General features: G+C 47.6%; 1 protein-coding gene across 1 annotated transcript in view; it reads left to right on the top strand.

The window, feature by feature from the left end:
- WDR35 (WD repeat domain 35) overlaps nucleotides 1-15,826 on the top strand; it is a 119,529-nt gene that overhangs the window by 29,989 nt on the left and 73,714 nt on the right. Inside the window, exons 8-9 of the mRNA XM_077291476.1 lie at nucleotides 11,609-11,754; nucleotides 12,508-12,633. Coding sequence (XP_077147591.1) covers nucleotides 11,609-11,754; nucleotides 12,508-12,633 — 272 coding nt within the window. The remainder of the gene's footprint in view (nucleotides 1-11,608; nucleotides 11,755-12,507; nucleotides 12,634-15,826) is intronic.

Genomic DNA, 15,826 nt, shown 5'->3' with positions numbered 1-15,826 from the left:
TAGGGACCAAACTCTTGTCCACACTCCACCGGAAGAAGGCCTATCAGTATTTGTAGTAGATATGCAAGGATGCTGGTTTCCTGACCCCAATAATGGTCTGAATTACCAGATGGAAAAAAAACAGCCTCCCTCAGGACTACAGTCTCAACGGCTATGCTGTTAAACTTCGAGACTATAAACTCTGGTGGAAAAGGGAACCTTGAGAGAGAGAGAGAATCTGGACAGCCTGGAAGCTTCCAAGAGGTGTCCATGAACATGTTCACCGGGCCCTTCTTGGCCAGTCCAGAGCTATCAGGATTATTGGGATCCCTTCTTCCTTTATCCCTTTCACGACACTCGGACAAGGGGAGAGACGGAAAAAGATAAGGCAGTTGGAATTGTGACCACGAGAATACTAGAGCATCTCAAGAGGTGGCTAGCAGATCCCGTGACCTGGCTACGAACTAAGGAACTTCGTGGTTTATCCGAGACGCCATGAGGACGACGTCTGAGGAGCCCCATTTCTCTGGATGAAGACTGCGGGGCTGAGCAATCACCCTCCCGAAGTGAGACCCTGATGACGCAGAAAATCGGCTGCCCGACTTTCTACCCTCGGAATGTGCACGGCTGACGTGGTGGAAATGTGACGTTCTGCCCATTGCAGAATCCTTGTTACCTCTATCATAACTTGTTTATGTAAGCCTCGGCCGTGGCGTTGTCCGACTGTATGCAGACCGGCTGGCTTGGAAAGAAAGAATGCCAGTGGCGAAGAGCAAAGAAAAAATTGCCCTGATCTCCAGGAGATTAACGGGAAGAGAGGCCTCTTAGGCGTTCCAGTGGCCCTGCGCTGTGTGACGAAGAAAAAAGCGGCTCCCCAAATGAGGAGACTGGCGTAGGTGGTGATGAACTGCCACCCGAGAGGAAGGAAGGACTTCCTTCATAGGACTGATGCCGACAGCGTCACCAAGAGAGGGACTGCCTCACCCTGAGAGGTAGAAGCACGGGATCATCCATGGAGACGACCAGATAGCCAGCTGAAGAGGACGGGCATGGAACTGGGCAAAAGGAACAGCTTTCATGGCGACAATCCCTTTCCCCTAGAACAATGCAGGACCGTAGGAAGAGAGAAGCTGGACGCTTTACACTGTGTTCCAAATTATTATGCAAATTGGATTTAAGTGTTATAAAGATTTAATTGTTTTGTTTTTCAAATAAACTTGTGGATGGTATTGTGTCTCAGGGCTCAATGAATCACTGAAATCAATCTTAAACACATGTGATAATTAGTTTTTCAGGTGATTATAATTAAAGGAAAACTACTCAAAAATGATGTTCCACATTATTATGCAGGTCACAGGTTTCAAGCAATATGGGAAATAAAAAGGATCTCTCTGCTGCTGAAAATCATTAAATAGTGCAATGCCTTGGACAAGGTATGAAAAAATTAGATATTTCACGAAAACTTAAGAGTGATCATCATACTCTGATGAGATTTGTGACTGCAACAGAGCACAGACAGAGTTCATGCAAATAAAGGCATAATGAGGAAGTTTTCTGCCAGACAAATTCATTGGATTAAGAGAGCAACTGCCAAAATACCATTACAAAGCAGCAAACAGTTATTTGAAGCTGCTGGTGCGTCTGGAGTCCCTCGAACGTCAAGGTGTAGGATCCTTCAAAGGCTTGCTGTGGTGCATAAACCTACTATTCGGCCACTCCTAAACAGTGTTCACAAGCAGAAACTGTTGCAGTGGGCTCAGACATACATGAAGACTAATTTTCAAACAGTCTTGTTTACTGATGAGTGTCGAGCAACCCTGGACGGTCCAGATGGATGGAGTAGTGGATGGTTGGTAGATGGCCACCATGCCCCAACAAGGCTGCGACATCAGCAAGGAGGTGGATGAGTCATGTTTTGGGCTGGAATCATGGGGAACCAGCTGGTAGGGCCTTTTAAGGTTCCTGAAGGTGTGAAAATGACCTCAGCAAAGTAAATAGAGTTTCTGACAACTTTCTTCCATGGTCTAAAAAGCAGAAACGTGCCTTCAGGAGCAAAATCATCTTCATGCATCACAATGAATACCTCTGAGTAATTGGCTGCTATGGGCATAAAAGGAGATAAACTCGTGGTGTGGCCACCATCTTCCCCTGAGCTCAACCCTATAGAGAACCTTTGGAGTATCATCAAACAAAAGATCTATGAGGGTGGGAGGCACTTCACATCAAAACAGCAGCTCTGGGAGGCTATTCTTACTTCATGCAAAGAAATACAAGCAGAAACTCTCCATAAACTCACAAGTTCAATGGATGCAAGAATTGTGAAGGTGATATTATTATTATTATTATTATTTATTGTTATAGCGCCATTTATTCCATGGCGCTTTACAAGTGAGGAGGGGTATACATAATAAAAACAAGTACAATAGTCTTGAACAATACAAGTCATAACTGGTACAGGAGGAGTGAGGACCCTGCCCGCGAGGGCTCACAATCTACAAGGGATGGGTGAGAATACAGTAGGTGAGGATAGAGCTGATCGTGCAGCGGTTGGTTGATCGGTGGTTACTGCAGGTTGTAGGCTTGTCGGAAGAGGTGGGTCTTCAGATTCTTTTTGAAGGTTTCGATGGTGGGCGAGAGTCTGATGTGTTGTGGTAGAGGGTTCCAGAGTAGGGGTGATACGCGAGAGAAATCTTGTATACGATTGTGGGAAGAGGTGATAAGAGGGGAGTAGAGAAGGAGATCTTGTGAGGATCGGAGGTTGCGTGTAGGAAAGTACCGGGAGATGAGGTCACAGATGTAAGGAGGAGACAGGTTGTGGATGGCTTTGTACGTCATGGTTAGGGTTTTGTACTGGAGTCTCTGGGCAATGGGGAGCCAGTGAAGGGATTGACAGAGGGGAGAGGCCGGAGAATAGCGGGGGGACAGGTGGATTAGTCGGGCAGCAGAGTTTAGAATAGATTGGAGGGGTGCGAGAGTGTTTGAGGGGAGGCCACAGAGCAGGAGGTTGCAGTAGTCAAGACGAGAGATGATGAGGGCATGGACTAGGGTTTTTGCAGATTCTTGGTTGAGGAATGAACGGATTCGTGCAATATTTTTGAGTTGAAGTCGGCAGGAAGTGGAAAGGGCTTGGATATGTGGTTTGAAGGAGAGATCAGCGTCAAGGATAACCCCGAGGCAGCGAGCTTGTGGGACTGGGGAGAGTGGGCAGCCATTTACTGTAATGGATAGGTTCGTTGGGGGGGTCACGTGAGATGGGGGAAAGATGATGAATTCTGTTTTGTCCATGTTAAGTTTCAGAAATTTAGCGGAGAAGAAGGATGAAATAGTGGACAGACATTGAGGGATTCTGGTTAGTAGGGAGGTGATATCTGGTCCAGAGATGTAGATCTGTGTGTCATCAGCATAGAGGTGATACTGAAAGCCATGAGATTCTATGAGCTGTCCCAGGCCAAAGGTGTAAATGGAGAAGAGCAGGGGCCCAAGGACTGAACCTTGTGGGACTCCGACAGAGAGGGGGCGAGGTGAGGAGGTGGTGTGTGAGTGGGAGACGCTGAATGTCCGGTCTGTTAGGTATGATGAGATCCAGGATAGGGCCAAGTCTGTGATGCCAAGGGATGAGAGGGTCTGTAATAATAGGGAATGGTCCACTGTGTCAAAGGCAGCCGACAGGTCGAGGAGGAGGAGAACAGAGTAGTGTCGCTTGCTCTTGGCGGTTAAAAGGTCAGTGGTGACCTTAGTTAGGGCAGTTTCAGTGGAATGGTGTGGCCGGAAGCCAGATTGTAAGCGGTCAAAGAGGGAGCAAGAAGAGAGATGGGAGGACAGTTCAAGGTAGACGTGTTGTTCCAGTAGTTTTGAGGCATAGGGGAGAAGTGATATAGGGCGATAGCTAGATACAGAGGATGGGTCAAGAGAGGGCTTTTTGAGGATAGGTGTGATGGAGGCATGTTTAAAGCTTGAGGGGAAAACACCATTTGTTAGTGATAGGTTGAAGAGATGGGTTAGGGTTGGGATGAAGATTGTGGTGAGGTTTGGGATGAGGTGGGTTGGGAGCGGGTCAAGTGCACAGGTGGTGAGATGCGATCTTGAGAGTAGAGTGGCGAGTTGATCTTCTGTAATGGTGGAGTAGTTGGTTTTGGAGGTGGAGGGTAGGGAAGTTGGGAGGAAGGGCTCTGGGGCTTGTTGACCAAAACTGTCTCTGATGTTATCAATCTTCTGCTTGAAGAATGAGGCAAAGTCTTCAGCAGAGATAAGTGAGGAGGGAGGAGGTGCTGGGGGACGGAGGAGAGAATTGAAGGTGTTGAATAACTGTTTAGGGTTGTGAGACAGGGAGGATATGAGAGATGAGAAGTAGGTTTGTTTAGCTGTGGCGAGTGCGGTCTTGAAAGTAGTGAGGGACTGTTTGAATGCGATTAAGTGGTCGTTGGAGTGGGATCTTTTCCATCTGCGCTCAGCAGCCCTGGAAGCTCGCCTCAGTTCTTTGGTCAGGCTGGTGTGCCAGGGCTGTCTGTTGATTTTGCGAGCTTTGGTATGTGTAAGTGGGGCAGCAGATTCCAAAGCTACAGCTATTGTGGTGTTATATAGAGCGGCAGCGTCATCCGCATTGTGTATGGAAATTATGTCTGTGAGAGGGAGGAGGGATTCAGAGAATGAATGTAGGTCAAGATGTTTAAGATTTCTGCGAGGGTGTGAAAGTTTGTGGGGTGGGGACTCTAGACATGGAGTGGAGAGAGATGAGAATGTGAGAAGGTTGTGGTCAGAGAGAGGAAGAGGCGAGTTAGAGAGGTTAGATAGGGAGCAGAGGCGGGTGAAGATGAGGTCCAGTGTGTGACCATCTTTGTGAGTGGCTGCAGAAGACCATTGAGTGAGGCCGAAGGAGGAAGAGAGAGATAGAAGTTTAGTGGCAGCTGAGAGGGAAGTGTCAATGGGTATGTTGAAATCGCCCATGATGATAGTGGGGATGTCCGCAGAAAGGAAATGAAGTAGCCAGGTGGTGAAGTGGTCAAAGAAGGTGGTGGCTGGCCCTGGGGGGCGGTAAATGACAGCAAGTTGGAGGTTGGAGGGGGAGTAGATGCGCACAGAGTGCACCTCAAAGGAAGGGAGGGTAACAGAGGGTGGCAGTGGGATTGGGGTGAAGGAGCAGTTATCTGACAGGAGAAAACCAACTCCTCCACCATGCTTGCTGCTGGGGCGGGGTGTGTGAGAAAGGTGGAAGCCACCGTAAGAGAGTGCAGCAGGAGAGGCCGTGTCAGAAGGGGTGAGCCAGGTTTCGGTGATGGCGAGGAAGGAAAGTTTGGTAGTAACAAAAAGATCATGGATGTAGGAAAGCTTGTTACAGACAGAGCGAGCGTTCCACAGAGCTCCTGTTAGTGGGACTGGGGAAGCGGGGGCTGGGCGAATGGGTATAAGGTTAGAGAGGTTACGGAAGTTTGTGATGGAGCGTGGATGGGAGGTAGAAATGACTGTGGGAATATGGTGAGGAGGACCAGGATTTGGAGAGATATCACCAGCAGTGAGAAGGAGCAGAGATAGTGTTAGCAGGTGGGAGCAGGAGAGAGCGTGAGGGGGCTGCCTGTGCTTTGAGACAGAGGATTGTATGTTAAGGAACAGTTCTGAGGAGGAGGTGAGATGGATGGGGAGGATTGAAGAGGAGATGAACAGTTCCTTACTTGGTGTGGGGATTGGGGGAGGTTGCAGAAAGTGAAAGATTATAGTAGTAAAAGTGACAACAAACAGAAACATTGTTTGCAGTGACTGACCAGTTACCTTCAGTTCCCTTCAGGTTCAATTCAGGTTTTAATTCTAATGTAATCCACACTTTTAGAACACACTTCTAGAAATCACACTGCAGACTGAAGTCTAGCAGACTTGTGCTATACAATATATGGAAAACTAAGTGCGGTCAGGTGTGGAGCAGAGAGGAGTGGTCTCTGCTCATCTTGGTCAGAGAATTAAGGGTCGACCAGATGCATACAATCAAGACTAAGTAAACAAGGTCATAAATATCACACAGTAAGTTGGGGGTTAGCTGAAAGGCATACCATCACAATGCTAGGAGCAGGGGAAAGTCTATGCGCAAAGCTGGGTGATGTATTATGTGCGCTTCATGTAGGAGAGCTGGATGAACATACCATCACAATGCTAGGAGCAGGGGAAAGTCTATGCGCAAAGCTGGGTGATGTATTATGTGCGCTTCATGTAGGAGAGCTGGATGAACATACCATCACAATGCTAGGAGCAGGGGAAAGTCTATGCGCAAAGCTGGGTGATGTATTATGTGCGCTTCATGTAGGAGAGCTGGATGAACATACCATCACAATGCTAGGATATCAATGAAGGGCTCCTATGTTAACATGTAACTTGGCCTGTTAGGATGTTTTGGAGTTAAATAGCTTTTTTGTTCAGTGAATGTGACCTCCTAATGCTGCAAATTCCACAAATGAGCATTTTCAGTTCTTTAAAACAAATGTTTAGAAATACTACTGTGCCTAATAATTTGGAACAGTGCATTTTGAGTTTTTATTCATTTTGGAGATTATACTGTTATCATTGGGAGGTTTTTTCAATAAAATTCGATGTATAATCTAACGGGTGATGACTTTTATTAGACTGACTGTCATTTGCACCGACCATTTAGGAAAATCCGAGAAAAATGTCAGTTGCATAATAATTTGGAACATAGTGTAGAGTACGGATTCCCAGGCAGAGGGATGAAAAACTTCTCATTTGGAAAGAAAACACGGGCTTGGGTGGTGTCGAACCTTATACCTAGAAACACCAGATGCACAGCACAGGTGAGGGAGAACTTCTCTCTGTTATAATCTAGCAGAGATGAGCCAGAGTAAACTGAAGACTCTGGTTGCAGTCTCGGCTGGACGGCTCCTTGATCAGAAGTTCGTCCAAGTAGGGAAATATGAAAAAACCCCTGGAGAGAAGGGTGTCCATGACCGCTGCCATTACGTGACTAGTCTGGGAGCAGAGGCCAGGTCGAAAGGAAGGGCCGTGAACTGATAAAGACCCTCCTGGATCGCACACCATAGGAACCTCTGATGCTAAACACAAACAGGAATGTGAAGAATTCTCCCGAGTCCATGGAAGTGATACCCGAACGTAGGGACTCGGTCCTGAAAAGACAGAACCGGATGTGACAGGTAAACCCCTCGAGGTCCAAAAACGTAGGGAGTGGTCCGTCCTCCTTCGTGACTATGAAAAGAATAGAGCAGAACCCCGAAAAACTTACGTTTCTGGGGACAGGTACGATCACTCCTGTCCGTGGTAGGGAAAAGACGGCTTGAAGAACTCCTGGGGCCTGCGACGTATGTCTTGGCGGGCGAAACAGAAGGAAGCTTCTACCTGGGGGAGAAGAAAAGTTGGTTTTGTAGCCGGAAGTCGCTATCTCTCTCGAGATTGAAACAACCTTTTCCTATTAAAAGGACATTTAGACTTGGACCGGGAAAGCGGGGCGCTTTTCCCGCCATTGGCATCCGAAATTATTTGATCCAGCTTGGATCCAAAAAAGTCGAGAGCCTTGGAGTGTATAGCAACAATGTTGCTGGTAGCTGTGGCGGAACAATCAGCCGCATCAAAAGGGAGAGGTCACGAGATATTTGCCGACGTGGGCAATCTGACATGCCAGATCCGGCATCCCACCCGGAGAAGCTGCAACTAGAATACCCTGAGTAATCATTCTTGCCCCGGCAGACATGGATTTTGACACCCAGGCGTAGGCAAATATGGGACAGAGAGAGGCGCCAACTGCTTCAAAGGCTGACTTAAGGTACCGTCACATTAAGCGACGCTGCAGCGATAGCGACAACGATGCCGATCGCTGCAGCGTCGCTGTTTGATCGCTGGAGAGCTGTCACACAGACCGCTCTCCAGCGACCAACGATGCCGAGGTCCCCGGGTAACCAGGGTAAACATCGGGTTGCTAAGCGCAGGGCCGCGCTTAGTAACCCGATGTTTACCCTGGTTACCAGCGTAAAAGTAAAAAAAACAAACAGTACATGCTCACCTGCGCGTCCCCCAGCGTCTGCTTCCTGACACTGACTGAGCTCCGGCCCTAACAGTACAGCGGTGACGTCACCGCTGTGCTTTCACTTTCACTTTAGGGCCGGATCTCAGTCAGAGCAGGAAGCAGACGCTGGGGGACGCGCAGGTGAGCATGTACTGTTTGTTTTTTTTACTTTTACGCTGGTAACCAGGGTAAACATCGGGTTACTAAGCGCGGCCCTGCGCTTAGTAACCCGATGTTTACCCTGGTTACCAGAGTAAAACATCGCTGGTATCGTTGCTTTTGGTGTCAAACACAACGATACACGGCGATCGGACGACCAAATAAAGTTCTGGACTTTATTCAGCGACCAGCGACATCACAGCAGGATCCTGATCGCTGCTGCGTGTCAAACTAAACGATATCGCTAGCGAGGACGCTGCAACGTCACGGATCGCTAGCGATATCGTTTAGTGTGACGGTACCTTTAGCAAAGGATCCAATCTGTCTATCTGTAGAATCCTTAAGCAATGCACGGTTCAGTAGAGATAAGACTGTCTTAGGGTACTGTCACACAGTGCAATTTTGATCGCTACGACGGCACGATTCGTGACGTTGCAGCGTCGTATAATTATCGCTCCAGCGTCGTATACTGCGGTCACACGTTGCAATACACTGCGCTGGAGCGATAATTTCATGACGTATTTGCGATGTAGAAGCCGTTGGTTACTGTGCGCACATCGTATACAACCTGTGTCACACGATGCAATCATGCTGCCACAGCGGGACACTAGACGACGAAAGAAAGTTTCAAACGATCTGCTACGACGTACGATTCTCAGCGGGGATCCGGATCGCAGGAGCGTGTCAGACACAACGATATCGTAACGATATCGCTAGAACGTCACGAATCGTGCCGTTGTAGCGATCAAAATTGCACTGTGTGACAGTACCCTTAGAAGACAGACGAGAAGCCAGCGGATCCACATTAGGGATTCTGCTCATTTATCAAGAAGGTCTGGGCTAAAGGATTAGAGGATGTGTAGCCTCTTCCTACCTGGGAAGTGCTTTTCAGGGTGTTCCCAGTGTTTAGAAATAATCATGACAACTTCCCTGAGATTAGGGAAAACTGCGGGAAGGACATTTTACCCCTTAGAAAGCAACGGAGTGCTCCTGAGCAGGTGCCTCGTCCTTCCTTAAGTTCAGAATATTGGTAATTTGCCAAGATGAGGCTATTGATCATATCTTCCATCTTTCAGGTCTGGTCCGTATCGGACTCAGACTGGGAATCCATATCCAACCCCAAAAACCGCCTCCGAGGAGGGGACATGGGATGAGAAATGCATCCAGGAGAAATTAGAGGGACCCGCAGCTTCCTTTGCTTTGTACCCAATTTGTCCCTGTGAAGGTCGCGGTCAGGTACGTGCGAATCACCGTGAGAGGTGTTCAGATCACTGGTGGCAGAAAACAAACGTGGAGGTCTCTCCAGGACCTGGACCGAGACTTTAGTCAGATCGGAGACCGACTGTGATATGGCAACAACCCACTCCGGAGGGAGGGGAGTGCTCTCATCCCGGGCATTAGAGGGTTTCTCTGAATGCCACTTTTCTTTTACAGATGGCACAGGCGTCACGGATTATAGGGACAGGAATGGGCCTCTCTGAGATTGGACATAAGTGATAGACTAGGGCTACAGCTGGGGAGAGCTAAACCCTTGTGAAGCGAGAAAATAACCAGTGTGGGCTGGTCCTACCTGATAACAGAGACGGCGCGGTCACTGCTCAGGCTGCAGCGTCCCCCAGATCCAGTGCACGTTAGTGATGGACGCCTGTTGTGCCCTTTAGACGATGGTGACTGCACAATTCTTCATACGCTTTTGGATCTTCACACACTTTGCAGGCAGAGATATACTATGTCTCCCCTGCGGGGTGCGTCTCGGTAGAGAGGGATAGAGAAAAAGACACACTCTCTTATTAGGCCAGGAGACGGGGCCGCAGCGTACTGCGTGCCCTAATTAGCCGAGAGTCCAGCAAGGGGGTGTGGCTAAGCGGATGGCGATCGCTTACTGGCCGGGGCCCGGTAAACAGGTGTGGCTACACAGAGTCCGGGAGAAGGCCCAAAGCCGGGGGCTAAATTAACAGAGGACATGCAATTATGCGAAGCCTCGGCACCTGCAATGACAGGACCGGAAAATGGCGTTAATTAAGGTCCTAGTCTGGTATGAGAATTGGCCACGTCTGACGGTATCAGGGAGTAGGGGCTCCTATTGGCTGTGCCAACGGAGGAGTGCACTGGGCAGGAAGAGGAGGCCCCTTGATAGGGAAAAAAGCGCGATAATTACGCGCGCTTAATGTGGGGGCGTTAACGAAGCACTAGCATGAAGGAGAAGATGGCCGCTGTCGTTCAGAGATGCCATATTCTGTGCGCAGTTCTGTCATGGGTAAACAGTGAGGCAGCCGTGTAGCTGCCGGGGACAGAGAAAAGGGACATACCTGTAAAAGGTGAGTCCTGAATCCCTCTTCACTGACGAGGATCACATCAGGAGCCCTCAGGGTGGGTGAGGGTCACTGGAACCGGGATCCTCCTTCCCGCACTGTCCCCAGACGGTGCAGAAGACGGCATCAACCCCTTACATGAAGGGGAGAGGTCACCGCTGGTGACCATCGACTTCCTCTCAGCCCTGTCCGAGGTGATGGGTGAGGAGTGGAAAAGGCGAGGACTGGCCACCAGTAATCACCCTGAATCACCAGTAAAGGTGACAGGGGATGAAGTCCTGCCTGCGGGTCCGAGAGTGGGCGATGTGGGTGACACCACACTGCTCTCTCAGTCGCATAAGTGTGGGCAAGCAGGGTGAGACATTACACCCTGTTACCCTGAGGCTGAAGTACCTGAAAGACAAAGGAAAAAGATTAATAAAACACAACAGGTGACCTGAAAAGGAAAAGACGGACCTGGGATCAGATGCAGGTCCGCCTCCTACAGACACTAAGCTTAAACTGAGGTACTTTGTGCCTGTCGGTGGGTGTATACTGCTGGGGAGGAGCCATCTTCCTTTGCATAGTGTCAGCCTCCTAGCGACAGCAGCATACACCCACGGTTACCTGTGTCCCCCAATGAAGCGATAAAGGAAGGGTCTTTTCAGTCCGAAAATCACGTTCAGCACACGGATGTTATCGGTGCACAATGTGTGTGCTTTCCGTATGCTGATTACCATTGTACGTGTAATGTATGTGAAAAGCTTGGAAATGTATTTATTTCTCCATACGTGAAAATCATTTAATTTTCCAGAGGAGCATGCATGGCCTATAAGTCTCCACACTCTGACATGCCAGGCCTGGCTTGTCACTCTACACAAGAAAAACGTTACCCCTTAGATCAGAATCCCTGATGAAACACTGATGGTACAAAACTGACAAACGGACCAAGCACCGATGACTACTGGATAATTTCTTTGGCATTTGTGAATAAACGTGTGTCTGAATGAGGCCCAACGCTTAGGCCGGGGCTACACGTGGATGATGTATGGTGGACGGCGTTGGCAGTCTCAATGTTTGTATCTGGAATAGTTGCAGCTTTAATGCTTTCAGAGTTAACAGTCACGTAACTGGAAACTACGTAATGCTTCCTCTGATTTTCCAGACCCGGTTTTGGTTGACACTGGCATGAACGTGGTCAGCATCCAGTGGAATCACTGTGGCAGCGTGCTGGCTGTGGCCGGATCCCAGAGGACAAGCAATCAAGATAAAGACATCAATATCATCCAGTTCTACACCCCATTCGGAGAGGTATCTGATCACATTTGTATCAAGGCATAAGGATAGCGAACGTCTAAATGGGACTACAGGCATTAAGCCTTTCCTGCCATGGACAATTTTCTTTTTTGCACTTTTGGTTTTTCCATCCCTTTTCCATCTAAGGGTCACAATTTTTTATTTCTTTACTTTTTACTATTAGGGTATATATAATATATACATATAATATATCATATATATAATTTTATTTATTTATTTTTTTTTTTTGCATATTCTTTATTATTAAAAAAACTCAAGCATTACATTCTTAGAGAATACATTTAGTTAAATTAATGTCTCCATTAAATGAACATCCGCTTGATATGTAAGTTAAATGAGGGCTTTTTTATATGCTCGGCGAGTGCGGTGAACTAGTGAAAGCCCCCACGTTTCTGACATAGTTTTTGTTTTTACGAAGCTCATTTTGTGATAAAAACTTGCATAGTTTAAAAAAAAATGTATTTAAGTAGTGAAAATCTAATAAAAATCTTGGTTTGTGTCACCATTTTCTGAGACCTCTCACTTTTTTATTTTGCCTGTTGATGGGGCTTGTTTTTTTGCGCACCGAGCTGTCATTTTTATTGATTCCCAGGTAGATGTGATGCTTTGATAGTTTTTTTTTTTGCTTGTCTATTGTTTTTCTAACCACTTAAATTCGGTTCTTAGCATAGAGATGATCTCACATACAGTGTATGCCCGTCTGCCTTCTCTGCTCCATTAATATTAATGACCTGTTTGTCTCTGAAGCACCTGCGCACCTTGAAGGTTCCTGGGAAACAGATGTCTGCCGTGTCGTGGGAAGGTGGTGGTCTGAGAATCGGGCTGGCGGTGGACTCATTCATTTACTTTGCAAACATCAGGCCTGACTACAAGGTAAAACATGCAACAAATTGCAAGTGTGTTAAGGAGAGTGTGTCATCAGAAAGTGACATGCGGGTTTTTATAGTAAGGCGATGCTCACATGCAGGGTTTTGTTTTTTTTCCTGACTGAATTTGAGAACTGCAGCGTTATTTAAATCGGCGTCGCGTCAATTCTTTCAGCTTTTTTGCAGTATTTTTTCACCCATAGAGAGCAATGAGAAAATGAAAAAACGCCGCAACCCGCAAAAATTGTTTTTGGTAAATAAAACTTTATTAAACTGTGTGCTTTGTATATAGTACATGCAATCCGCATCCAAACAACACAGCGAAAAAAGCCAAAAAATAGAATGTTTTGAATGCAGCTTTTTAATGCCAAGAGAGCAGATTTTGGCTGCAGAAAAAAATGCCTGAAAACATGGCCTAAATAGAGACATAAATGCACATGACGAGAACATAGTTTTGCCTCTGTACAATTCAGTACTATAGTGTGTACAATATTGGTCTCCAGTGTAGAAGAAGGACATAGGAGAACAAGAGCGGGTGCAGAGAAAGAGCAATGGTTCTTCTCCGTGCCATTGGGGTGGCAATCATCCTTTATCTTGACTGTCCAGATATGAGAATCTGTCCAATTTCCAAATAATGTTGAATTCATTGGACCTTTTCAGTTGGCTCATCCACCGACAGAAGTCAGCATCATCTCGCCTGGAATTTCTGGGCATGACCTTCAACACTTGGGTGAGTCGGGTCTTTATTCGCTCCGACAAGCTGTCTTTTCTTTGAGTCGGAGTGCCTCATTTGTAGACGGAAACTTCATGTGTTTTTTTGCATAAAAGTTCTGGGTAATATTGTCTCAGTCTTTGAAGCTGTCACTTTTCTCATTTTCCTGTGCGCTACAGCATCCTATTGTGTCTGTATGGATGAAGTCAGTGGACATTTTGCATCATGGCATGTGTCTCACTGTTTGAGTCTACAGAGACCTTCTTTGATGATCCTGCTTTCCTTCCCAATGGCAAATGGTGATGACTGATGAAAACCTGTCAGGCTGAGGAGCAGTGTTAACCATCTCACTGGCACATCAACTTTCTGAATCTGAGTGCCAATTTTCTTGCCTCTCTACCACGTATCCTCTCTTCCAGGTTCAAGTGCAGGCAGACAAATCAACACTGTGGCCTGTCTGATCCATCAGGGGTTCACCAGGAGCCCATCTGCCGTGAAGGCAGATGCCAGGATTATTTTTTTGGCTGAGCATCACGTTCCAGCACATATCTACTTTTCACACTTCTAGTGTGGAAAACGTGGCCGCAGACTGTCTCACCGAAGAAACCCTGGAGCAAGAAGCTTGGCATCCTCTCCTATCGGTCTTCATCTAATTATAGTTTTGCAGGAGCACAATACTCTTTCAGCGTATGCTGACTTTTTGCAAACAGGTTAGGACCTTCAAGGAGATGGCTCGTTGCCTTATGCGACATCCCTTTCAGTTTAACATTATGACCTCAAACTGATACTATGTGCACTTCTGGCTTTTCCCTTTTGAGCCTCTTTACACAGTCTGCTCAAAGTTCATTTCCAGGATAGGAAAAGTTTCTTTCTCCTTCGCCTCATTGGGGGACACAGACCGTGGGTGTATGCTGCTGCCACTAGGAGACTGACACTAAGTGATACAGAAAGTTCTCTCCTCCCTGCAGTATACACCCTCCTGCTGGCTCTCAGTTCCTCCCCTGCAGTATACACCCTCCTGCTGGCTCTCAGCTCCTCCCCTGCAGTATACACCCTCCTGCTTGCTCTCAGCTAACCAGTTCTTGCTTAGTGTCCGTAGGAGGTACACGGATGGGTCAGCTATTCAGACCCAATAGGACCAGTATTCCCTAGTCTTAAAGGAACATGACCAGTATTCCCTAATCTTAAAGGCACATGACCAGTATTACCTGGTCTTAAAGGCACAGAACCAGTATCCCCTGGTCTTAAAGGCTCATGACCAATATTCCCTTGTCTTAAAGGCATATGACCAGTCCAAAGCCGGTCACTCTAAATGAGCTCATGAGCCCTCCGCCGCCGATCCCAGCTTATCCCAGAGTACCTAGTTCCCCTCAGTGGGTTTCGTCACTGCCGCAACCCATAGATTCTCTGACAAGAGATTGAATCCCTCCGTGACCCCTCTGTGGCTCGGAGTGCTCGCAGGATCAATATAGATGGTCCCTTTCCTTCATGCGAGACGTCGGCTAGCAGGGGCCGCAAGTTTTCTAGAAACGTACAGGCGTCTAGAAAACGGAAGTTTCATTTCCTGATCCCTCACCAATGATTTGCTGAGAACAACTCTCTGAATATGGATCGGATATTGCCTTGGTTCTGGACTCCAGAACTCCAGAACAGTATGGACTCGCCTATTTATATCATCAACCAATCTCTGTACATTGACGAGGACTTCGGTTCTACTCTAGATCATGCAGCGTCCCTCATGAGGAAGCTAAACTCCCTCGCAGAGCATCTGCCACTCACCCTCACAGGGAGCGTCCGGATAAGCGATCCACTGGACAGAAGCCTCTGCAAGCGCGGTATCCTTTTTCAGCCAATATGCGAACACGTGGGGTGTCCCCTCCACGTATACCCCCTAGGACGTGGGATGCCATGCCTGGTCTGATTCTTAGGGGCGACGGGTCCTTTTAAAGGGCACCGATCTCCCCACACCATCAACAGACGAGCACACGGAGTGTCGCCTCCATGTATCCTCTTCTACAGCCAGGCCTAATGCCGGCAACCAGCCCTGTCCACCCAGGGACCTTAACTCTGGATGTACAGAGGCTCCCTTTTAGGCGTCCGAACACCCCCTCTGCATCTCCACTATTTAGCAGATGATGCAAGAAGGCGGACGATCCCTCTCCACTTCCCTGTTAAGAGGATGGTGGATTGAGGGTTCATCATTTTAACTCCGCACCGTCAAAAGAGTGGCGATTGCAATAGATGGCTATTCCTGACCTTCCGGATGCAGCCGCGCATTCTGCCACTTGGCAGATTAACCGGGTGGAATCTCCTGTGGTATACCTACCAGTATTCCTGCCCAATGGGTCATCAATTAAAAAGGAGAAGAGAACTTTCTTTGTATCACTTAGTGTCAGCCTCTTAGTGACAGCAGCATACACCCACGGTCTGTGTCCCCCAATGAATGGCTCAGAGAAAAGAATTTTACTGTGAGTACACAAAAATCCCA

The sequence above is a fragment of the Ranitomeya variabilis genome, chromosome 2 (genome assembly GCF_051348905.1).
Source record: "Ranitomeya variabilis isolate aRanVar5 chromosome 2, aRanVar5.hap1, whole genome shotgun sequence".
NCBI classification, from domain to species: Eukaryota; Metazoa; Chordata; class Amphibia; order Anura; family Dendrobatidae; genus Ranitomeya; species Ranitomeya variabilis.
Note: the sequence above shows the minus strand (reverse complement) of the source record. Positions and strands in the feature narration are given on the sequence as shown.